Source organism: Gossypium hirsutum, chromosome A09 (assembly GCF_007990345.1).
Source record: "Gossypium hirsutum isolate 1008001.06 chromosome A09, Gossypium_hirsutum_v2.1, whole genome shotgun sequence".
Lineage (NCBI taxonomy): Eukaryota > Viridiplantae > Streptophyta > Magnoliopsida > Malvales > Malvaceae > Gossypium > Gossypium hirsutum.
The window spans coordinates 562,762-588,530 of record NC_053432.1 but is presented as its reverse complement, the minus strand read 5'-3'; the positions used below and the strand labels follow the sequence as shown (position 1 = coordinate 588,530).

Here is a 25,769-nt window from a genome sequence, read left to right as displayed (position 1 = left end):
CAAGATTGTATTCGATTGATCACTGTTGTTGTGCTCCTACTGTGATCGTTTATTGTTGTATCTTGAAAGACAGACATCCAACGTAACTCAAAGCACCAAGGAGAGGACGAATCTGTTTTAAGAAAACTGTTTATACAGGCCTCGAAAAAAATTCTTTTTCTAATTTTTAACTTTGTCCAATTACAGGTATTCTGTTGTGTTACTGCTTATCACTATTACTGACATATTAATACTATATACGATATCAGATATTCGTACAGAAACATTACAAGTCAGAATTATAATGATAAGCTCATTATCAATACATGTTATATATGTATCGATACCTACCTGGTCCATTGACTAGTTTTAGTCAAAGGTGTCAACACTTCTTTGGTATGTATCGATACATTTTATATAAGTTTTGTACGACTCTTTTGTAGGTTAAACCGATAGAAAGGATACAGAGGCAAAACGGGGAAGCAAAATGAAGACTTGAACATTATGGCAAAGAGTCTAGGCTGGCCTTATAACTTCCTTAGGGAAATAAATTATTTTGGGATGATGTCTATCCCCATAATTTCCTCGATGAAATCAATTATTTTTTGGGATGATGTCTGGCTCCATAATTTTCTCGGGGAAATCAATTATGTATGTTGATGGCAAGACTGATAACTTTCTCAAGGAAATCAATTAATTGATGTCCAATCATAATGTGCACATCCAAATTAATTCACTCCAAACTTCTTTGTGGCTTGAAGACGTCTCCTTACAGAAAACTCTTGTCAAGGTCTTCCCCATGTCACTTCATAGCATATTTCAGACTCCAGGAGGGAACTATTGTTATACCATGCATGCAATATCGTGTCACGAGTCTGATGCCAAACAAGGTATTGGAGTTGGAAAGGACCAATGTCAGACAGGACTAACATCGTCAAACCATGGCATAGAGCAAATAGACGAAACAGAGAGAAGGAGCCAATCCCAAGGCACCTTGGAACTTAAGAAGGGGAGAATTATCATGTGTGAGAGAGGAGTAAGCATTAAAGGGCACTTTGGGAGACATTTTTTGGAACTTGGTACTTCATTATCTTCATCCCTTTTGCCATCTCTGAAAATACCTTCAACTCTAAACTAACTTAAGTACTAAAAAGCGATCGGAGTGCCTATTCCGACACCCCCTTACCACACCTTTCATTTTACAGATCTGTCCATCTCTCATAATTCCCCTTAGCCCACATATTTACCAGCTTGAAGGAGACACTAACAGAGGTATCAACAATAAGAGATTGGACTGATTTTTGCTAAGGAGACTGGCATTCCAGCAGTGACTGTCGAGACAGATTGGCTGCAAGCATTTAAAGAATTACAAGTCATATGGTACAACATCAAACGTAGGGAGCCTCATTGATGAAATTCTGATCTTGGGAAGCCAGATGAAATGTTTCTCATGGTCATTTGACAGAAAAAAAAATGGGAATAAGGTGGCAGATATGTTGGGTCAATACTTGTTATCTGTATAGTTATAGGAAGGTCCTTGTTTCTTAATGGATAATATCCGAGCTGATTTTTGTGAAGCTGCAATGAAGCATTTTATTGATCAGAATAACATTTTATTTTAATATTAACCAAACAAGATTTAGGATACATTTTTCTTTTCGTAAAGCAAGATGTTATTCATCACATTCCCATGTTCCATTAATACTGAAGAAAGACTTGCAAATAAACCTTAATTTGACACAACACTTAAATGAATGGATCACTGGCCAGCAGCAAAAGCCTCGACGGGGAAAGTTTTGGTGATACCAGCAAGACTCTTGAAATGGATCTTTTCTGGTTGTTTATCATCAATGGTGATCTCACTCACAGGCGCCCACAACATCAACTCCTTGGCCTTGACTCCCTTGAGTTTCTTGATCCTTTTCTTCTCGACAATGCCATTGATGTCAGTGTCATAACTCACCAACTTGCTGATCATCTTGAACTCATGCTCCACCTTCTTCTCTTGCACAATCCACATGTACCCAGTCTCCTTCACGTAACCCACTTCAACAACGTTAGCCAAAGGGAGAAGCCCTTCAGGAAGCTCGAACTCCTTCAAAATGGAAACTGCCACTTTCATTCCTTCCACTTGACCTATCTTCACGATGCCTCCTTCCTTTTTATCTGCCATGTTTGCTCAATATTAGAAACAAGTATAGTTAAAGCTTGGATTTGTGGAGGGAAAAGGGGTAACGACTAAGTCTAATATATACAGCTTTGGAGGTAAATGTGGGACAAGATTACTGGGGGGAGAAAACCAAGTTTAGTTGCATTGATGTGTTCGCCATCCTCTATATTTTTCATCAGCTAATGATAATGAAAATTTGAAAATGGCCTTTGTTCTTTCACATTATTTTCCTCACCTTTCTCTCAATATTCTTTTAATTTATCCTTACCACATAAATAATATCAAATTTTAAGTAACTTAGATTAATAAACCATATCAAACTTCTCATTTAATCCGCATCCATTTTATAATAATAAAATATTTATAACACTTCCTTAAATATTCATCGATAAATAACTTATCTTGTTAAAATCTTACTAAAATAATAATTTTGTAAGAAAAAAAATCTTAGTAGAAGAAAAAGAATATGCATAATATAATACCTTATATTTTAATTTAAAATGGTTGGATACATAATGGAACTTTTTTTATATGTATTTGAGTGATCTCTAGGCATGTAGTTTGTATGCCATGACCGGAAGGACTTTGGCAACAATTTTGAAGTGTTTTAGGTTACTCCATAAGTGACGTCGTGACTTAGGAGTCTCCATGTTACGACCTCGGCTCTATCACATTGCGACTTAATTAGATAGTCAGTAGTACCACGATGTCCCCTGCCTTAGTGTTGCAACCTCTTACTTTGTTTCAACCTTAAACTGTTTTATGTCGTTTTAACTTTACAAGGCTCATTTTAGGTTCCGACTATATCTAATTAATTCTAAATTAATTTAAAATTATTTAAAATTGTTTTTTAAACTTTCAATTTGCCTAAAACATATTTTAATTATTTTATAAAAATATTTTAAGGTTTTAAATCTTAAATAAATTTGAAATTTCTTACTTGTGTATGCTCGATGGTATCTCTCATCTATACTGATTATCGAAACAGATAAGAGGTGTTACAAAAATATTTGTAAAAAAGATTTTAAATAAACAAATCTTGTCATGAAATCATCTAAAATGTATTAATTTAGTTTTATTTAAAATTGAAGAGATGTTGATTAATAAAAAGTTAACTTTTTTTTAATAATAAATATGGTTTAAATAAAAAAATTTATATTTTATTTGATGAGGTGAGTTTCAACATTTAATGAAGAAAGGTGTAATATTACACGTGATCAGCACGTGATAATGATGTATCCTTAAAATGCCCCAAGACGAAATTGATTTGATTTTGAAAGAACAAAGCGCGCTCATCGTCATCTACAATGAAATCCAAGTTATCTGTAGAAGACTACATCCAGTTCCTTTCCTCTCACAAGCAACGCCCTCTCACCATCAATTTCCTCAACCAGGTCCGTCCATCAACTCATATTTCATTTCACCTTTTCAATTTTCATCTCATTTGTTTTCTTGTTCCTAGATTATCTCCATTCACGGTTTTAAGAAACTGACGAAACACAAGGTAATAATTTCTCTATTCCATTACTTGATTTGATTCTTAGTTTCTGTGTCCCTAAATTGAACGAAAACTGAGTAGAAAGAGTTGAGTGATGCGGTGGAGACGCTTGATCTGATGGATCTATCACGTTCGACGTTGAAATCGAGCATATCGTCGAACGCGTGGTTGACAGAGAAGGAGGTAATTGGAGACCTCAATTGTCTTGAGTGGCAAGAGTGTTGCGTTACCTCCATCCAAGCCCTAAACTCTTCTCCCTTAGCTGATCAACAATCCAACCCTAAACCCCAAGCCAAACGGAAGAGAGGGAATACCGAAGGCGCTGATTCTTTCTCTTCCGCTTTGCTTTCCCTTCAATCGTCTTGAATTTCTTTGGGAATTCCAAAATAGAGTAAGTGCAGTTATGTCTTTTGCACCATTAAGGAGTATGTTTTAATTACCGATTCTTCATACATAGCTCTATAGTTATACTCCACCCAATCTTACACTTGTACACTAAGTCAAGTCGCCAAATTTCACTAAATACTGTTATATTATATAAAATAAAAGATTTCTTTTCTCAATGATTAATTGTAATATTTGCAATCTTTTGTTTTCAATGTTTTTTTCTCTTTTTAAATCAGAAATTAGGTATAATTACATATTTATGCTCGCTATATTAGAATTTATTATTAAAAACTAAGAATATTATAATTTTTTTTTGAATCTGTTAAGTATTTTTCTGTCTCTATTATATGATTGTGTTTGCCTATTTATATGATATAAGTATTGTTCAATAATATGGCGTACTACATAGGTTTCATACATATAACATGTGTTTATATAGTCTCATATGTAATTTCACGTGTGACTTCGCAGGAGAATATAGCTACCTATCCTGTGAACACCTGTTATTATGTGAGCTCAATGAAAACTAGCCCATCCAACTTGAACCCATTCGGGTCTTGGGCTAGTGATAATAAGTATCGTAATAGAATCCAAAATTAAAATCATGCATTAAAAGATATTAAATTTATAAAACAAATTTATTTTATATAAAATAAGTAAGTACTTATTGTATGTAAAATTTATTATTCCATGATATTATATGAATTAATATAAATATATTTTATTATTCATTATTAGAATATATTGATAATTGAAGAACTTTTTATCTTTCTTATTAAATTTATAAATCTAATACTCATTTTCTAAAATATATATTTTAAAACCTAAATTTATTATACTAAACCTAAACCCAAATAATATACTTATTATTACCTAAACTCAAAATAAATTAATTCTAGCCTAAATCTCAAATTCAAAATAAAAAGAAATTAAATTAGATACCCAAATACCAACTGTAAAAGTTAAAGTCCAATTCAAAATCTAGTTTAATAAAAATAATATTTTATTAAGATATTAATTTTTTTAGTAATATTTCATATATTGCTATATACTAAATTACAATAAGTATCAATGTTGTATCTTTTTACTATAATTTATAATATAATAATATTTATATATATTAATACTTATAAAACATATTATTTCATTATATATTACTATATCGCATACTATAACAATAGAGTAGTACATAATATATTAATTATTATCACATATTATTAATTATTATTATTATACTGATTAAAATATGTTTTAAATCTTTATACTTTTTCTACATTTGAAATTTAACTCTCCTACTATATTATATAATGTTATACTAATAGTTTTTATATCATTCAAGTTTTCAACATGATACTTATGAGCCTTGACAAAAACGGGAAGCTGAAAGATTATGATTTCCAAGAGAGCATCGCTTAGAGGAAGCTCAATCATGCACTATTTAGTTATTCTTTCAATCACGCAATAATAGAAAATGAATAAATTTTTTAACTTATTTAATGTACAATGACTAATTTATCTATTTTTAATAAAAAGGGCAAAATGTAATTCAACTCTCAATACAAAAACCTCCATTGGTACTTTTACCCATTAAACATTTTTAAAATTTAAAATTTTTGAATTAAAACTTCCAAAAAAAAATTTAATACCTCAAAATTTGTCAAAATGTTTCAAAATTTTTGAATTTTTATTTATTTATTATAATATATGTTTTTATATACTAAATTAAATTGGTACATTCAAAATAAATTTTGTCATTTACAAGTTACAATAAACTAACTTTACTAAATACCAAGAATATAATATAATTTACCTTTTCTATAAAATAATATGACATCATTACAAAATAAATAGTATAACTTTATATATGTGGCTAAAATTTAGGTTGGGTTTAATATTTTTTGGACCTATATGAAATAAAATTGATTTTGTATTTAGTTAAATGTTAAATTGAAATGATGTTCAAAAAGAAAATAAGAATATGTTTAGGGTAATTTGATAAAAACAACATTTTATCTATCATTTCAAAAACCTTGACTTTAGATGGAGTAATTTGATGGGTAACCAGCTAATTTATGACAACCAAAACCAAAAATTATGAGTTTTTCTATTTCATTTTATTTACATTAAGAATCTAAAGAATACAATGAGAAACAATTCCACCATTTATACAAATCAACACTTCAAGAAAAGAACCCCATCATTCATTTTTTTCCAAAACAAGGAGAAATGCATATTCCATTTTTAAGCAATTGTTCAAGAAAGGCATCTCCATTTCTTCTCACAATCTTAATTGCACCTTCATCACACAAAATATCTAACCATATATATTATTTTTAAAAACAGTCATCCAACTATGGGTTTTTTTCTTTTTTATTACTCAATTATGAAAAGTTACAAAATAGTCATTCAATTATTCAATTTTATCTTTTTTGATCACTCAACTATCTTGGATATTTGAGTGTTTCCATTTTTCATGTTAGCCAACTAGTGATAAAAAAAAATACAAAATGAAATAATTGAATAATCATTTTGTAACTTTTTATAGTAGGGTGACCAAAAAATAAAAAAGTTCTATAGTTAGGTGACCTCTACTGTAATACTTTTAAGAATATGTGCCATTCCGCTCATTGAAGCTTTTATATATATGTGTGTATATATATATATCAACTAGAAGTAGGATTTAATGTCAAGGCGGACAAAAAGGAAGATGCCTAAGCATCACACATATTTCCCATTACGTCCATGTGTGAAACATTACAGCCACAACCATCCATGTGAAGAACTTGTTTGCTCTGGTTGTGGCCTACAAGTTATAGGCTCAACTCTGATGTGCACCAAGTCTGACTGTGATTTCCTTCTTCATAAATCATGCTTCAAATTGAACCCATTGCTGCTACATCAATCCCATCCCAATCACTTTCTTCAACTTCTTCCAACCCCTCCTCGTAATGCTAATTTTTTCATTTGTGATGCTTGCAATGACTATGGTACAGGTTTTGACTACCATTGCTCCTTGTGCAAGTTTAATCTCCATGTGGGATGCTCTCGGCTGCCAAAAACAGTCAATCATATGGATCATCAACATCTCCTCACTCTCTATTATTCATTCTCATGCATCGACCATAACATTACATCCTCCGTTTGTGATGTTTGTGGCCAACATTTAGAAAACAAACTTTGGGTTTATTATTGTGATAAATGCGATTATGGTATCCATTCCCGATGTACAATTCCTCATTGTACTGATCACATGTACGATTCCGTTTAACTATGAAATACAACTTCTTATTTACATCTTATGATTTTCCAAAATTTTAGTTACCTTTTTTATTCTGGAATAAGTGATCTATCTTTTCCTTTTAGCTGGTGAAAATTCTTATTAAATATTAGGGCTTGATGCAGCTGTGTTAGATTATTTATCGACCATTAATCTGCAAGTTAAGCACAAAACTTGAATAAAACCACATTCCCAGAGCAAATAGTAGGGTAGACAATTTATAAAATAGTTATTGTATCCCTGTACAGAGCCACTTAATTTTATTTGTTTTAATGGATTTCGATTTTGGGATGAAGTTGTTGAATGGGAAATCATGTTAATATGTATTATTATAGAGATACCAGACTGACAACACTTAGTAATATATGAGCCAAATATGAAATTAACCCAACCGATAATAATAGTAATATAAAAGGTTTACTTGACGCAAAGCAACATCCATTAAAAATAAACTAAGGAGCATAACAACACAAGGAAACAACAATCCGCAAGTTTTAACCAGTGTTTTGCATTCCAGCAGCAATACCCTTCATGGTCAAAATAAGGGTGTCTTCCAGACCAGGAGCATACTCGCTTGTAGGGTTAAGTTTCACAAGCTCAGCTGCCGCCTTGCTTGATTCCATGTATTCCCTGGATAAGTGAGGCCTGACCTTGACATGATAATCAGGGTCACGGATCCTTTTCAAAGTGTACGCTTGGCACACATTAAGGGTTGTGATGTAAGCATCACGAAGTCGGAGCCTCTGCTTCAGGTAAGGGTCACCTTCAAGAAGATCTCTGTGTCCAGCAACCTACAAAAAGAGTTAAATGCTGGTTAACTAAGCCTATAAAGAGGAGTATTGCTTTGTACGCTCATAAAAATTGATTTCTATAGAATCACTCTAGTCATCAACCCTTTTGTATTACCTGGAGAACAAGTCGTTTAGTGTCTTCATAGTTAGCTCTCAAGTTCTCTCCAAAGGGCCAGAGTTCCTTTGACACTAGCAGCTTGTCATATAAGGCAGCGATTCCAGGGTCTCCCTTGGCAAATACCATTTCAATTAAGTCCATTGTGACCCTAAAGAAAGGCCATTGGTTGTGCATCTCCTGGAGCATGTGGAGATTCTTTATATCCTTCTGAATGACGTGCTTAAATGCAGCCCCAAAGCCAAGCCACACAGGTAAATGAAATCTTGTTTGAGTCCATGCAAAGATCCATGGGATTGCACGGAGTGATTCAATGCCTCCACTTGGTTTCCTTTTTGATGGACGGCTTCCAATATTCATCCGACCATACTCCAATTCTGGTGTTGCCTGCAGTTGGTTAATTTAAAAGTTAAATTGAAACCACAATTGCGTTGCCTGCGACTGGTTAATTTAAGAGAAGCTCAAATAAAACCAGAGTTGGCACAAGCATCTTGTTACTAAAACTTCAACTATATGAAAAGATAAACATATGTACAAAGTTTAGCAGTTGGCAGGATACTTCAAAAGCAATAAGTGCGATAATTTTCATGCTAGATTCAAATGCTCATTAAACTTGCTTTCTCTAGTAGATGACTAACTAGATCCTTTGACAATGGTATTCTTTTTGGGCAGTGGACAAGCACTTAATGGACTTTTTCACATGAGAATGGTTCATGTATCATATTCAAAGCAAATTCTTGTAGTCTGATATCAGCTGTGGGCGATAGAGATAAGGCATCAAAAAGAAAAAAACCAAAGGTTACGAAGTTACAATTGAAGTTTGTAGCAAATATTATACTGAATTCAATTGAAGCCTCAAATAACAGATTATAGTGGTGAAATACTTACTAGGCGGAAGTATTCAACAAAGCGAGGTTCCTGGAAGACTACAGAACGGTATTCCTTTGTTGCAACTACTGCCATTTCATCCATGAGTGCACGCCATTCTGGATTTGGTGAGACAGGGGGATGCATTCCATGCTCAAGTGTAGCAGCAGTAAAACGTTGAAGCGTCCTGAAGCACAAGTGCTCCTCTCCAAATGATTGTTCAATAACTTCACCTTGAACTGTTACACGAAGTGATCCATGAATTGTATCGGGTGGTTGAGACAATATAGCAAGATGCGTGGGTCCCCCTCCTCTTCCAACTGTCCCTCCTCGGCCATGGAACATTGTAAGCTTAACACCATACTGCTTTGCCACCTTTACAAGTTCCTCCTGAGCCTTGTATAGCTGCCATGCTGCAGAAAGACGGCCAGCATCCTTTCCTGAATCTGAATAACCTATCATCACTTCCTGTTTCCCATTGATCCGGTCTCTGTACCAATCTATAGAGAAGAGACGAGCCACAGCAGCAGGAGCAGCTTCAAGATCAGCGAGTTTTTCAAACAATGGAACTACCCGTAATGGTTGCTTTACATGGCATTCACGTTGTAAAAGCTCAACAGCAAGCACATCAGATGGGGCTGTAGCCATTGAGATTATATAGGCACCAAAGCTGTCTGAAGGCAGTTCAGAAATGACATGAAATGTGTCCAATACATCAGCGACTTCTTCTGTTTTGGGAAGATCAGGGCCGAATAGAGGGCGCTTGCCTCTGAGTTCAGATAAGAGCCATTCCTGTCGGCGTTCCTCAGGCCATTCTCGATAAGATCCAATATCCAGGTGCTTTGTGATAGCATCAAGGACATCAGTATGTCTATCAGATTCCTGTCGGATATCAAGCCTCACAAGTGAAAGCCCAAAGGTAGAAACTTGCCGTAAGAAATCAAGAAGGCTTCCATCAGCTATTGGCCGATCACCACAAGCACAGAGTGATCTATAGCAGAGTTCAAGAGGCTCCAGAAACTATAGGAATGCAAAAAAGAACCAGTCAATATCAAGGAAGAAATAATTCTGTCAGACTAAATGTTAAGTTCATATCACCATAAATGGTATAACAATCATCAAAAGAAATTTAGAAGGAATAATCTTGCTTCATGGTTGTATCTCAATGCGATTTCCTTCCACTTCCAAAATAACGAGGAATGAGGAAATATCAAGAACAATACTGCTTACTTGATTTCCCCATAACAAAATTCTATGGGATGAAACCTTCACCAAATGTAGTCATAAGCATTGTTAATTTGTTATAAGCTTTACTTCAACAAATGGTAAGAAATATGCAACAGTTTGAAATTAACTAATTCAGCAGTAACCCAGCAAGTTCATTAGATGAGGTTTAAAGTAGAGACCTGCTCCACATTGGTAAATGCTGCTTCTTCAGGAATGTCAGAAAATCCATTGGCCAACAGGCTACGAGCACGTTCACGTGTATTATACAGCTTGTCCCTCACATCACCAAGAATAATGCGATATGGCTCATTTGGAGGAATCTGTTTCCAAAATTCTGCACTCAAATTTTTTTATAATGAGCACAAGGGTCTACAAAATATACCCAAACAATAAATCAATGTTATGGAGCTAATACATATATTCTTCATGAAGCAATTGACAAAAGCATGTACAGCTATTATTGATAAGTGATAACTCAAAAGCAAGTCTAAAAGGAAATCTTTAAAGCGTGTGTCAAGCGTAAGATCAATGTTACATACCTATGTAATGCTTTGCATCCTTTTTGGAGGACCTATGGAGTTCATCTGCACGAATACGAAGTTCATCGCTGCAACGCCACATTGATAACTGAAAATAAAACCAGGGCAAAAAGAAAGATGATGAATCAGAATTGTAATGGTGAACCTTGATTCACGCCAACTAGAGGAAAAAAGAGTCGGCAGCAGGGAAGTTCTCTTTTATACCTCAAACATAAGATCCTCTATTTGGGAGAAGTACAAGTTAGCAGCCATCATTCTAGCTAATAAGCAGACATCTCTTGTAACTTCAGGAGTTACCCTGGGGTTTCCTGTAGTCCACATCAAACAATAACTCCACTCAGATGTCTCAGTATATGAGATAAGGTGAACATTTCTAGGTTTCAACTTAATAATAAAAAACCATAATTTTTGACAATCTATTTTTTCTTCACATGCCTACACCAAGTCGTATAAGATTTATAGTTGCAATGTTACCATCTTTAACTAACAAACCATTACCAAAAAGGAAGACATTCTTCAGTAAAACATATGTGGAAAAGAAATATACCATCACGATCCCCTCCCATCCATGAAGAGAATTGAATAAGAGGGGCATTGTATGGAACACGTTCATTTATCCCTATGTTCTTCAAAGCTGTGTCAACACGACGCAAGAATTTTGGTACACCTTTCCAGATTGTCTCGTGGAAGTAGCTCATTCCTGCTCTCATCTCATCTTGTGGGGTGGGAGGATTCCTTCGGATCTCATCTGTGCGAAAAGCAGCTTGAATCTATGTGAACATGAAAAGAAGAGTTGTAAGCTCGGGTGTTTCCTAGAACATAGGTGTCACGTATTGTTTTAGCATTCAGGAACATAAGCCAAAATTCACAATCATATCCAAGCTCAGATATGAAGCATACAGAAAGGTTCGAATAGGAAGCTATGTGCCTATGCCATTAGTTTTTCTTTTATACGATAAATGAGCTACCCAGATCATAGAAACCTTAGTTAAGTTACATGCATACCAAGAGAGGCAGCTATATTTCCAAGGATGAGTTAATTATTTTAGTGCATAACTTCATCTTAATTATTTTAGTGCATAACTTCATCCCATTGTTACATTGCTTTCAGAAGGTGCGCATCATACATTATTGTAAAAGCATGGTCATTAAACTCCATAAATGCATAAGTAATAGCAAAAGAGAAAGAAATGACAGCCAGATGGTCGGGGTGGGGGTGGAACTATAATGACAAGCAAAGATCCAATTCTAGTTATTGGTGGTGAACACATATGCATATATACTATACATGCATGTATGAAGACTGACCATTGCTGAACATCAGATGTCAACATTGAAGTAGACAAAGTTATGGAGTAAATGAATCAAAGTAAAATAAATTATCATGTTTCATGCAAATAAGCTCATTGTAATCTTTGCATGTTCTTACCTCCCTTTGTAGTGCCTCATCAAGTTCCTGCTTATCATCAGGTGTAATGTCTTTAGCATACAATTGTGTCAAACAATTACGTATCCTGAAAGATTGAAAATGGAATTCTCAGTGAATTAAAACTTGTAACAAATGACATCATCAATCTAAGGATTCAATGATAGGAAGTCTAAGCACCATTTGCAACAAGTCAGTTGAGAGCAAAAGGTTATCCTCTTAAAGGTAAGTAGATAAGTGGAAGACAAACCTTCCGTGTTTTTGAAGTAAAGATCTTCGAACAGACTGTGTAGGATGTGCAGTTAAGACTAAATCTACAGTCTGATTCTTCAAAGCATCAAAAACTTCTTCAGGGGACTTGTTCAACTGCCCCACAAGTCGCTTGAACGTCTCTTCAATATCTGATTCAGTTGTTGCTGAACTCTCATCAGCAAAATCTCCTTTCTTCAACTTAATCCTTCGTCTATATGCAATTTGAACCTCCTCGGCCAAGTTTCCCAAGTTAAGCATGTGGGAAAATGATTTGGTAACAACAATTGAGTCCCCAGGATCCAAGCTTGTAAGTACCTTGCCAAGCTCCTCCAATATTTTAGGATCATGCTTTCCTTCGTACTCCGCAGAAAGCTCGTAGCATTCTTGAACCTAATATTAACCACATAGTTGAAGTAAGATTATGCAAAAATTGAATGAAGTAGTGGAGAAATAATACCGTTTCTCTGATATCCTCTCCATGCAAATCCTGAAGAATATCAAGAAAACGATCCAGTAGCACAGCATCATATTCAACCAACTTATCATCCTCAGAGACTTTCCCAGGTGCTAATAGCCTTAGTTGTGCATCTATTGAAGCCATCTTCTCTACTTTTCTACCTGCCATCTCTGTCTTTTTACTTGACTACCAAAGCCAAAACTTTAAATTATGAACCAATGAAAGGCAGGAAAAAGAAAGGAACAATTACGGATGAAATTTATTATTTTGCGGTGTAAAAGGATAAAAATAATTTGTGGCGAAGAATCCGCCGAACCCAAACCCAAACCCGGAAAACAAAAGATGAATCAAATCCTATCTCTTTGGAAGTGAATTCCGTGATGCCCCACACCAAGAAATCGCTAGAAAAACAGATAAAATAATGGGTAACTTATGACTGAACACCAGAAAGTGAAACAAAGATTATATCACGAGACAGACACAGACACTCAGCACTTACATCGCTTCCATATTTATAGCACAAAAAAGGCCACTGTTCTTCATTTTTTTCCTTTTTATATCTTCTGTTTTTTTTTCTCAACCACCTAAAATAAAATTAATAAATAACCAAAACATTTTGTATTTATAAAATTATTTCAAATGATTATATATAAAATTCTCATCAAATTGTTTTATTTAAAATATTATATAAAACTATAAAATTATTAAATCGACTTATTGTTCATTTAGGTTCAAGAGAAAAAATCATAAATTTTAAATATAAACCGTAAAACGGACATAGACTAACAAAAATAAGTAAATGTGTTTTTAGCATAATTTTAAGGTTATTATTTATTTCATAATTTTAAAAGTCGGTATATTTTCATGGACGTGACATCTTAGTCTATTAAGTGACTAACATGTGGTATTTTTCTGTTGACTTTTGACTAAAACTTAGAGACCTCTTTATAATTAGTCCAAAACTTTATAAAGAGGTCCCTAAGATTTAGTTAAAAGTCAACTAAAAAATGTCATGTGTTAGCCACTCAATGTGCCACGTTAGTAATTCGTTAAAAGAAAACAAATTTTTAAAGGTAATGATTAATTCACATAATTATCTTATTTAGAGTGACTAAATTTTAAAAAAATTAAATAAGAAAATCATTAAAATTAATATTAAATCAAAAAATCAAAATTAGTGACAAAATTTAGTAGAATTTAAAATTGTGATAAAATTCAATGACATAAAAATAATACAAAAAATTTAAATATATTTTCAAAGTGTAATGACAAATAATAATCAAAATAAAATATGCTAACAAAGAAGTATGGTGGTAGATTTAACACTTTTGTTGTAGTTTATATTAATCATACTTTAATTGAAATGTTTATGGAAAAGTGGTTGGGTTAAATTCTTATAAAATTTTTAAAAAAATTATAAAATAATCTCTTGATAAAGGATGGAGAAGGATTTTGTGATTTGGTTTACAAATGGTGGAGCTAGTAGCAAAAATCACACTTTTTTTTTAGAATTAGTTTATCATTACTTTTCAAAAATGCTTTTGAGTTGAACTTAAAATTTTCAGCTTTTGGCTAGAAAAGTGCTTTTGTAAAGCATTTCTTGTCTCAATAACATTTTTAAAAAACTCAAAAGCATCTTGTTTAACAATGCTTTTATTTCAAAAGTGATTTTTATTCAAAAAATATTTCTTAGAAGCAATGCTAAATTGGTCCTTACTCATACATATGTGTTTTACAAAATTCTAAATTAGGATAGCATATATATGATACATGTTAGGAAACCAAATGTCATCTAAGATACTCTTTTGTTTAATGGTTAGAAGTGTCACTCTTAACCTTAGAAACTCAACATTGCCTTGTCTAATTATTAAGCTACTCTTCTATATCAGCTCTTTGGTCTTAGTATTCACATTAATGGTGTGCTTGATTATGTTGTCATCAATAGGATTTATCCTTCCCATCACTTTTTCGAATTGAGATAAAGTCTTGATTACTTTTGAAGTTCTAACACATCCTGTCATATTAAAATATAATAAATATAGATCTAATAACAATGAATATTCAAAAATATAATATATATTTTATAAAAACATATTTTTAATCCGTTCATTGTTTCTTCCACATATTATCCAAATAAATATTTGAACCCTTGACTACTCCTTAATGTAATATTATCACTATCATATATGGCAATGGAGAAATATATATTTAAATCATGGGTATATATATAGGGTATATATATATATTAGACCAAGCATAAATTAGAATTTTACATTGTTATACTTTCACCTTTGCATGACACATGACAAAACATTAAGCAAATTGTAGACAACACTCTGTTTGGAGTGGTCAGCATACAACCCCCTTGTGAGGAACTGTTCGTGACGACCCATCATATAGGATGGTCCGCCGATAACACCCTTTTTTTCCTATCTGAATCAGCTCAAAGACGACCCACCCTTACCTCCACGAAGATCACTAAAGTGTAACCACATCATATGGCCTTAATGATGGAAATGTCAGAGCAAGGCCACATAGTGCACTCCTTGACGACAACTGACCTATGGTCCTACCATTTAACCAGCACGCACAATCTTACAGGACACTGCATTGTCATCTATGTGACATTACATGACAAGGGGTGACCCTCTATATAAGCTTAAGTGCATGAAGGACCAAGGGTTGACTTCCCTTATCCTGAAAACCTTACACAAAAACATTAGTGGTTTCTTTCTCCTCTTTCTTCTCTTTATCATTGCTCCTTACTTTAGCTCTCTACCTATCATAGGTGAATCAAGAATCCCTTGCACTATTTTCTCATTTTCCTTGTTAGTTGCTTGTATCAATAATTGCTGTAGTAAGCATGGATCGAACCACTATGACTCATTTTTCTACTGTTATCCCTGAGAATGTAACCAACCAAAACCCAGTACTCTCTTCAACCCCAACAAAAACCCAACCACCTCCTTCAGTTACTCAGCAGCCTGTAATATCCGTAACCCATATCCATCGTCGGAACAAGGTTACAGAGCATTATCAGAGTTTACAGAACAAATATAGTTAATTCATGTCATTTACTATTCATATCCGAAATTAATTATATTGTCTATTAAATAGGTCCTTGATGCCCAAAATACATGTTAGAATCAAATCAGGACTAAACCGAAAACTCAAAGAATTTTTCACGAAATTTTAAAATTTTTCTTAAGTGCAAAGGACATACGCCCGTGTGGGTAGACCATGTGGCTCACACGGCTAAGTGACACACCCGTGTCCTAGGCCGTGTGGGCATTCATTGTGAAACACACGGTCGTGTCCCAGTCTGTGTCCACACCGTGTAACTCTCTGACTTGAGTCACATGGCCAGCCATGTAACATCCCCTAACTCGTATCCGTTGCCGGAATAGGGCTGCGAGGTATTACCAATCAATCACAACACAAAAGCATACATTTAACATACATTAAGTATTTCTATATAAACATCAATCATACATAACCACATTGTCCCTTAAGAGGTCCTACGAGCCTTAAACATGCTTTAAAGAAGGTTCAGGACTAAACCGATCACATATGCAAACTTTGGAAAACTTAAAAAATTTTCATATATATAAGGGTCACACACCTATGTGAACAGGCTGCATGCCTCACACGGCCACCAGACACGCTTGTGTCATAGACCGTGTGAAAACAAGGCATACAAACTGACTTGTACCACATGATTGAGAACACGCCCGTATGCTAGACCGTGTGAAATCTAATGGGAGTTACTGACTTGGCCACATGGTCTACCACACGCCCATGTGTCTAACCGATGTACCCTTCAAGATAGCCACAAACGCCCATGTGCCAAGGCTGTGTGTCTCACACGGCCACCAGACACGCCCGTATGTTTAGGCCGTGCTCAAGACTGACTTAAACTTGAAGGACTACCCTAGGGGAAACATGGTCTTGTAACATGACTATGTGTCGCACACGGCTGAGACACACGCCCGTGTCTCTGCCAATGTGGATAAAAATAGGCTATTTACAAAGCCAATTTGCCACCCTTTTTCTCATGCATACCTAACAACCAAAGTGGTATCATTTCATAACATTTATAGGCAGCCAAACATGCCAATTCATTCACATAACATGCATCTAACCACAACCATTTCAATTACTCAATTCTATATTCAAAAGCATACCAAATCACTAAACCAAATTCATCACAACTTACATAAGTTCCAAGTGCATTAACTCATTATCTTATCACTTACTTTATATCACAAAACATATCATTTCAACATCTTATACTCAAGCCACAACATATCATCTTTCAAGTATTAACTCACCAAATAACAAATATATACTTGAGCAACCAAATCACTATACCAAATAACCATAGCAAGCATGTCACAACATAAGGCAATACATACATCACATATATCACTTGTCAACACATATAAATCAAGCCAACTTAAATGGCCATACATACCAACATTTACAAGCCAAATCTCATGGCTAATGATCATAACTCAAGACATACCAAGATGGCACTAGCCTATACATGCCATATACTATATATACAAAGCTCCAAAAGTACCAACAAGATGATCGATATTGTGATGACGTTTCCCGACGACCCCCAAGTCCGAGATAGCTTCGATAATCTATAAAACATGGAAAGAATACACAAAGTAAGCTTTAAAAGCTTAGTACGCCATATACAAATAAAACTATCATATGAACCTTTGCATATCAATTCAAATATGTTAAACATAACTAATCACACACAAATTGTCAAACCTTTCTCATTGAACACATTTCAATGTCTTAATCAGACTCATTATTTACTTCACTTCTCAATACTCATATGAATCTCGTACGTGTCTAAGTCACTTAGCTCATTCACATATTCCTCTTAACTTGACTTTGTCCGTTGAACCGTTTGGAATCATTAAGGATACTCGAAAATCACATAAGCTCGTACAATGCCATATCCCAAATATGGTCTTACGTGTTATTACATATCGATGCTACTGTCCTGGACAAGGTCTTAAACGAATTCGATTAACGATACCGATGTCCCAGACATGGTCTTACACGTAATCACAATACAATGCCAAAGTCTCAAACATGGTATTACATGTAATCATATCTCGAAAACCTAATGTCATGACATTCATATCCTATACTATTCCTAAGGTTAGTACGGTACTTTCGGATGTCGTAACTTCATTGATTCATGCTCGTATTTTCTCATTTGACATTCATAGCAATTCAATGATAATAAAACATATATAATTCAATTCAAAGACATTTATTTACATATGAACTTACCTCGTAGTCAAAATAGAGGGAATGGATCAACTATTCAATAACTTTGGATTTCCCTCGATCTAAATTCGATTTCTTTCGTTCTTGATCTATATACATTCATTCAACAACACATTCACTTTAGCCCACAAACACATATTTGGGCATTTTTTCACTTTGGCCCCTAAAGTTACACATTTATTCAATTTAGTCCCTATTTCATAAATTCACAAAATTCACAAAATTCAATATGGCCCATGCTTAGCCGAATTCTCTATAGCTTCATAATAGCCCATATTTTCATTTATTTCACACTTTTAACCACACATTTTCATCTTTTCACAAATTAGTACATTTTATGCAATTTCACTAAAAATTACTTTACAAAACATGATAATCTATCAACAAATACTCATTTTTCATCATCAAACATTCAAGAACACATGAATTCATCAATGGAACCTTTCAAAATCATCAACACTTTCAAAAATTGAGGCATGGGCTAGCTAGTACTCAAAGCAACGATTACAAAAACATAGAAGTCATAAAAAACTGAGCTCAAAACATACCTCAATCAAGCTAGAGAAGTGCCGAATGTTTGAGCCCTAAAATGGCTTCTTCTTTCTTTTATTTTTGGTTGATGAATGCATGAAATGATCAACATTTTGTTTTGTTTTAATTAAAACATATATTAATTACTAATTTACAAATTTGACCTTGATTTAAAACATTAATAAACATTAAATTTATACCCATTTATGTCCATTCCCACTATCAATGGTCTATTTATAACATAAGGACCTCACATTTAATAAGCCATAGCAAATAGACACCTTTATCATATAGAATGCAACTTTTGTATTTTACGTGATTAAGTCATTTTTTTCAAATTAACCACTTAAACGATAAAATTAGCTCATGAAATTTTCACACATATATATTCACATGCTGTAAACACCGAAAATAATATTAAAATAATTTTATAACCTCAGATTTATGGTTCCAAAACCACTGTTCCAATTTAGCTAAAATCGGGCTGTTACAAGCCACACGCCCGTGTGCTAGACCGTGTGGACAATTTAGTTTTTGAAAATTAGGTACAGGATTTACACGACCAAGTCACACGCCCGTGTACTAAGCCGTGTGTCACACACAGCTGAGACACATGCCTGTGTCTCTGCTTGTGTAAAAATACCTGGGCATTCTGTTTCTGAATTTTAAGGATGCAGGGGACACACGACCAAACCACACACCCATGCGCATAGTCGTGTGTCACACACGGCTGAGATACATGACTGTGTGTCTGCCCGTGTGGACAAAATAAGGCTATTCCTAACCTTATTTGTCACCCAAACTTGTCTTCCACCTACATAAATGTTCCAACACACATGCACCAACCAATCCAAGACATTGAAACCAAGCCAAAACCAATCTTATGTATGATATACTATTACCTATAATCAAGTATTCATTTAACCTTTTTGATCAAACATTCATTTGAATATGCTTGTACCTATTTTACCACGTCATGCATACTCATATCAATCATAGTATAATTTCATACATATACATTAACCATACTAACACTAGCCAGTTCAAATGGCTAGTTACAACCAAAACATTTCATCATTTGATCTAACTTAGCCTATATATGGCATTATACTAAAAGTAGTTTTACTAGTTATACCAAATTGAACTGAAGGATAGTGTGACCTTGCTCCGACCACTCCGACCTGCTCCAACCTTTACGAGCTTCCGAGTACTATAAAATAGAGGAAATAAACAGAGTAAGCATTTAATGCTTAGTAAGTTTGTATAACAAGAATTTAACTTACCAATCATGTTCATTCAGTGTAAGTATACATACATGTATCCAAAACATTTTGATCAAATGCCTAAACACATGCTTTCATCAAACAAGTTAGTCATGAAATTCATATGATTATCATGAAATCAGAGATGAGCTCATTGTGCAATAATTTCTAGGTATTTCAGGGATATTCGAGATATAATTCATTTAAATCTCATATTTTCTCAGATCAAGAGTTTTGTTCGTCAAATTATTGAAATATCGATGGATACCCAGGTTGTACAGTCGAGGTGTACCAAACAATGATTCGTCAATTTATATTCAGGGGTGCTTATTAAAGCACATAATCGAGAAGCACTCTCTCGAGCATTTAATAGGAAGCTTATGTGAGCCATGTAACGGGATGCTCATGAGAGTAATAATTGGGAAGCTTATGCGAGCCAATAACAGGTAGCGGGAAGTTCCGGATAGCCATATATTGGGAAGTTCAAGTGAGCCATTATCGGGAAGCTGACAAAGAGCCTGTAATTGGGAAGCTCATGAAGAGCCATCTAAGGGGATGCTCATAAGAGCTGTGGTGTGTCCACAACACATGCAGGATCACAATCGATTGGGATGCTCCAAAGAGCTATTAACAGGAAGCTCGCAAGAACCATATAACGGGAAGCTCGAGAAGGTTAATAACGAGATGCTTTTTCGAGCTGTGGTGTGTCCGTAACATATGCAGGACCACAACCAATCGGGAAATCCTGTATCCATCGAATATCATTATTCAAACAGGATTTAACATTTACCGAGCTTTATCGGATATGTAATCAATTTCATGTATATGAAATTTATACAATTCACATGCACAACATTTAATTTAAACATATAAATATACACAATTTAGTTACACGAACTTACCTCGACACTTGCTAGTGTATGAAAATTAACTAATCCGACACTTTTTATTTTCCTCGATCTAACCTTATTTGATCTTTCCAGATCTATACGAGTAAATTTAACTCAATTTAATGAAACTCATATTCAATTTACTCAAATTCACATTTTAGGCAAAAGTACCATTTTACCCCTATACTTTTCATTAATTCCAATTTCGTCCCTAGGCTCGGAAAATGAAATTTATGCAATTCAATCCTTATTCCAAGCCTAGCTAAATTTTTTATATAACATTTACAGCTCATGTATTTCACAAAAATAAAAAAAAATTCATGAATTTTACAACTTTACCATTTAGTCCCTAAATCACAATTTCATCAAAATTCACTTTACAAAAGTTGTTTATCTATCAACAACATTTCATTTTCTACCATAAATTTCAAAATTTCAGCATACTCATCCATGGTTGAATACTTTGATAACTTTGCAAATTAATCCCCAAAATAGATAGATTAGGTTATTACGATCTCAGAAATGTAAAAATTACTAAAAACGAGACATGATTACTTACCCAATTAAGCTTGCTTGAAGTTCTCTCCCTTAGCTAGAGTTTCCATAGAAAATTTTAGGGATGAAGATGAAATAAAATGATGATATTTTCTATTTAATTAAAATATTATCTTTTATTATTTCCTCCTTCCAATTTAGTCATTTTTTTCTTAAATTTCCATGGATGAATCATCATAAATATCTACTAACTCCATTTAATGGTCTAATTTCCATATAAGGACCTCAAATTTTGAATTCCATAGCTATTTGATCCTCCTAACTACTAGAACTCAACTTTTGCATTTGATGCAATTTGGTCATTTCCATAATTAAACATGTAATTGATAAAAAAAAATTTAATGAAATTTTCATATGTTATTCCTATCATAATGCAGACCATGCAACAATATTAAAATAAATTTTCTTTCTAACTTGGATTTGTGGTCCCAAAACCACTATTCCAATTTTATTGAAAACGGGCTGTTACATAACCACTCCTCAACCTTGACCAACAATAGAATACCTAGCATTATTTCCAACCTCCACCAAGAACATTTTTCATCGTTCCATATGACACATATACTTACCCATTATATTATCAATTCCCACTACCACCATGGTGGTACGCTCAACCTCCCCAAGGCAACACCAATGCTCCATCAAAAAAACCAAAACTCCCAAAACCTTAACTTAAGCTTGCAAAAAATTATAGAGATACAAGAGAAAATACGTGTCTTGGAAGCTTAACTTTCAAAACAGCAACAACTCTACCAATAACAAAAGGAACACTAATGCCTGCTAAACTAAAAGAATTTTAGAAATGAATAGATTATTGAAGAGCTATTAAGGACCTTGTTAAAATGAATCATTCGGTCTAAAAGGAAGAAACTACCTAATCCTTCCTTCAGAGATAATGAAATAGTCAACGTCGAAAGACCCCTTGAATTGTTGGAAATCGGGTTTAAAAAATGCAGCGAAAAATAGGTTTAAGGGAAAATCAAAGTTTTAACTTTTTTTTCCAAAAATAAGAACTTGGTTGTGTTATCTAAAATAATAAACAATTAATCAAAATCATACTTTTATGATTCGTCTAGGATGATTGCTTCGACTAGTCGTCTTCTCTGCTATCCTCAAACTCACATCTGTCGAGTATGGGCATCCTTCGAATCGGAAAAATTTTCACAAAACTACCAATGGAAAAATTTTGTAATTTCTTTAAATTTCTAGGGTCAAGTTGTAAATAATAAGAATATCTCTAAAAACTTTCAAAAATAATTTCTTCAGAGAATTTTCTCTCTACAACTTTTCTTGAATTCAACATGCTCTTTTTATATAGGGAGAGTTTAGAGAGAGTTCAACTATGATTAGAATTAATCACATTAATAATAAATTAATAAAATATTATCTAGATAAATATTAAATTAAATTTAATACTAAATTCATTAAAATAATATTTCTTTGGAAAAGCTAATTTGAAATCAAATTACTCAGTAGAGTCCCATAAGGAGTAAAATTTTTCCACTACTCTACTGCCGAAGAACCACCGCCTCGACCATTTTTCGGTCACCGGATCACCACCATCCCAGCCATTGTGCCTGACGGTACCATCACCGGTGCCACTTCTCCCCGGCACCTCGAGTTATGTCGTTTTGCCATAATGGAGTTGGTTGGTTCGACTACTATCGGTCCAGTCCAAGCCAGTGATGGTCCAACCCGTTCGGTCTAGCTATCGATTAGATGGTTAGCCCAATTTCATACACAGTCCGATTCAACCAGTTTTTGAGTTTCGATCTCGGGTCCAATTTTTAAGTTCAATTTCCCATTGGGCCAATTGTTTGACTTGAAAATTAATTTCCAAAAATATCATATTTATTTTAATTAATTTGATTAATTTAATATTAATTGATCAAAATTAATTTTTCCAAAAATCACTTAGATTTTCCAAATTAATTTTTCAAGAAAATTCTTTAAGCAAATTCTTTAATTGAACAATTTACACAACCACCTAATTTAATTCCACATCGAATAAATCGACTCAATTAAATTATTTCCAAAGTCATGGAATTTTCTTCTGATTCGAATGCAGTTCGATTGAGCTTTTGTTGAGCTAGCAGAAGGACCAATCAGATATATACAATTAGGCTCGAGTAATTAAAATTTTGTCTAGAAGCATCATTCCGATAATTCACAATTTACTTAATCATTGAGTCATTCCACAATAAATACCATGATAGAAAACTCATTATTGTATACTCTTTACGAAAGCAATTCATCCAACTGCTTTGTCCAATGACCTCGCCATGTATGTGTTACGCTCATATGATATCTTTGATTCCTTTGAGTTGAATTCGTTCACTCAATACAATCCTATTTTATCTCATTATCACATTATGTCTTCTTAATGATTAATACGATCATTGTCAACTAATGACTGTGATAAATTTCTCGTTCAAGAACAAGTAATCTGTGAGCACGTTCCATATTTCTCAATCCACACAATGCTAATGAGGGGATATTGTTAACTCTTTAATCGAGCTACGAATTACATTGTTGCTAATAAAGTCATGCCATACACAAGTCATGTACCCAACATACCGGCTAAAATTATAAAAATATGTGAATTATAAAAATGACATTAGTTCACATCCAAATCACATCAAAATCAAGCATACTTTATATTTTATTCGTTTTAGTCCCTATATTCGAAATACTCATAATTTTCCATATCTAACATCGAATCAAAATTTGATTTCATATTATTTCATTAGGGACCCTATACTTTTCATTATAGTATAATTTTTTGACAGCTTTAATTTTCTTCAATTTATTCCCTAATGTCAAAATTAACTAAACTTTCAATTCTAATACTATCTTAACCAAATCTAAATTCAACCATTACATATTCATCACTTTCAAATTCAAAGATCACTAAAGTTCATCAATGGTAATTTGATATAAACTTCACAATTGAGAAATATTTCACTTAGGCTAACTAGATCATGTTCAAGAACTTAAGAATTAATGAAAATTTCAAGTAAAAATCATGCTTACATTGAGTAATTGAAACGACAAGGTAAATAAATTTGACAAAATTTTCTCCTCTTCATCTTTAGCAAATGGTGGCTTTAGGTGGAAGAAGATGATTTCATCTCTCCACTCACTTCTTGTATATATATATATACTTAGTTTAAGCATTAATTAATCTTAATTAATCAAGTTTAGTCCTTTAATTTAAGCCATATATATCTACTAATTACAATTATGAAAATCTAGTAGCTATCATCATCATCATAATAATTTCCCATTATCTCATATTTAAAAATAGTTAAATAATAATTTTTGTCCTATAGATAATTGCTAACTAGGTCCTCAAGTATTTTTAAATTAAAACTCAATAGCAATTAGACTTTTACAATTTAGTCATTGAGCTTTAATCATTGATTTTCTTGGTCAAATTACTTAATCAATCTTTAATAAATCATCATACAAACTCCATAAATCTTCTTATTTTATCCTTATGGACTTGATTTACGAAAATAAGGTTTCAAAACATTTTCTGACACCAACAAAATTCGGGTTGCTACATGCACTTTCACAAAAAATTCCTTTATGAACTGATAAGTGCCTATACAAGTCTCTCAATATAGAATGGTTTGAGACTTGCTAACATACTAAAGACAAATAAAAATCCAATCTCTATTAAACAATAGCTAAAATAGCTAAATGCAATATACTAATAAAGACCAAAGTAAAGTGAATTGTTTAGAGATATTCTCCAATGCTCCTAATCCAATCTCCAAAAACTAAGGGATTTGATATGTCAAATTCGATTCAATCTAATCCTTAAGATGTGTTTCTCCAAATTCCACAATATTAGCCAAGATTATAACCGAGAGATTTTGTTTTAAAAATCGTCAATTTCAAATATGACGAGTAAGTTGTTTGCTATAGTGATAACCGAGGTGGGCACATCCATTGGCACATAGACAATCACTTCAAAAATTTGCCTCAACATTAAGTACTTTATACGGTTGATTCTTATTAAAAGAAGTTTATGAAAAAAAATTGAAATTGTGATGGTTTATGTGTACGTATTAAGTGAGATTGGTAAGAGAAAAAAAAACTATCAAATGAGTTATTAGAGCTTAAATCCCTATTTAAGGGCAATGATGATGGCAAATGCCTATGTATTGTGTGAGATTTAGAGACTTTAATTATTGTTTGATTGAAGAAGAAAAAGAAAAGACT

General features: G+C 33.4%; 3 protein-coding genes across 3 annotated transcripts; 1 reads left to right on the top strand and 2 right to left on the bottom strand.

The window, feature by feature from the left end:
• Nucleotides 1–1,557: 1,557 nt before the first annotated feature.
• On the bottom strand, nucleotides 1,558–2,278 carry LOC107890175 (uncharacterized). Its single transcript, XM_016814671.2, has one exon. The coding sequence runs from the start codon at nucleotides 2,150–2,152 to the stop codon at nucleotides 1,739–1,741; it is 414 nt and encodes a 137-aa protein (XP_016670160.1). The 5' UTR covers nucleotides 2,153–2,278; the 3' UTR covers nucleotides 1,558–1,738.
• A 1,125-nt stretch (nucleotides 2,279–3,403) lies between these two features.
• LOC107890176 (uncharacterized) lies at nucleotides 3,404–4,210 on the top strand. Its single transcript, XM_016814672.2, has 3 exons — nucleotides 3,404–3,543; nucleotides 3,612–3,653; nucleotides 3,729–4,210. The coding sequence occupies exons 1-3, from the start codon at nucleotides 3,457–3,459 to the stop codon at nucleotides 4,011–4,013; spliced, it is 414 nt and encodes a 137-aa protein (XP_016670161.1). The 5' UTR covers nucleotides 3,404–3,456; the 3' UTR covers nucleotides 4,014–4,210.
• A 3,400-nt stretch (nucleotides 4,211–7,610) lies between these two features.
• LOC107888527 (phosphoenolpyruvate carboxylase 2) lies at nucleotides 7,611–13,441 on the bottom strand. Its single transcript, NM_001326748.1, has 10 exons — nucleotides 12,986–13,441; nucleotides 12,527–12,918; nucleotides 12,280–12,364; nucleotides 11,398–11,620; nucleotides 11,055–11,158; nucleotides 10,851–10,938; nucleotides 10,491–10,645; nucleotides 9,106–10,104; nucleotides 8,218–8,604; nucleotides 7,611–8,102 (listed from the first exon to the last, which is right to left on the bottom strand). Exons 1-10 carry the CDS (start codon nucleotides 13,151–13,153, stop codon nucleotides 7,806–7,808), a joined length of 2,898 nt encoding a protein of 965 aa, NP_001313677.1. The 5' UTR covers nucleotides 13,154–13,441; the 3' UTR covers nucleotides 7,611–7,805.
• Between the last annotated feature and the right edge of the window lie 12,328 nt (nucleotides 13,442–25,769).

Bases quoted from the DNA above. Each gene is read 5' to 3' on its own strand.
- LOC107888527 (NM_001326748.1), bottom strand. From the start codon at position 13,153: ATGGCAGGTAGAAAAGTAGAGAAGATGGCTTCAATAGATGCACAACTA. The intron at 12,919-12,985 runs GTATTATTTCTC...GGTTAATATTAG, and splicing joins GAGAGGATATCAGAGAAACG to GTTCAAGAATGCTACGAGCT. The intron at 8,103-8,217 runs GTAATACAAAAG...CTCTTTTTGTAG, and splicing joins CTAAACGACTTGTTCTCCAG to GTTGCTGGACACAGAGATCT.
- LOC107890176 (XM_016814672.2), top strand. From the start codon at position 3,457: ATGAAATCCAAGTTATCTGTAGAAGACTACATCCAGTTCCTTTCCTCT. The intron at 3,544-3,611 runs GTCCGTCCATCA...TCTTGTTCCTAG, and splicing joins CCATCAATTTCCTCAACCAG to ATTATCTCCATTCACGGTTT. The intron at 3,654-3,728 runs GTAATAATTTCT...AAAACTGAGTAG, and splicing joins AGAAACTGACGAAACACAAG to AAAGAGTTGAGTGATGCGGT.
- LOC107890175 (XM_016814671.2), bottom strand. From the start codon at position 2,152: ATGGCAGATAAAAAGGAAGGAGGCATCGTGAAGATAGGTCAAGTGGAA.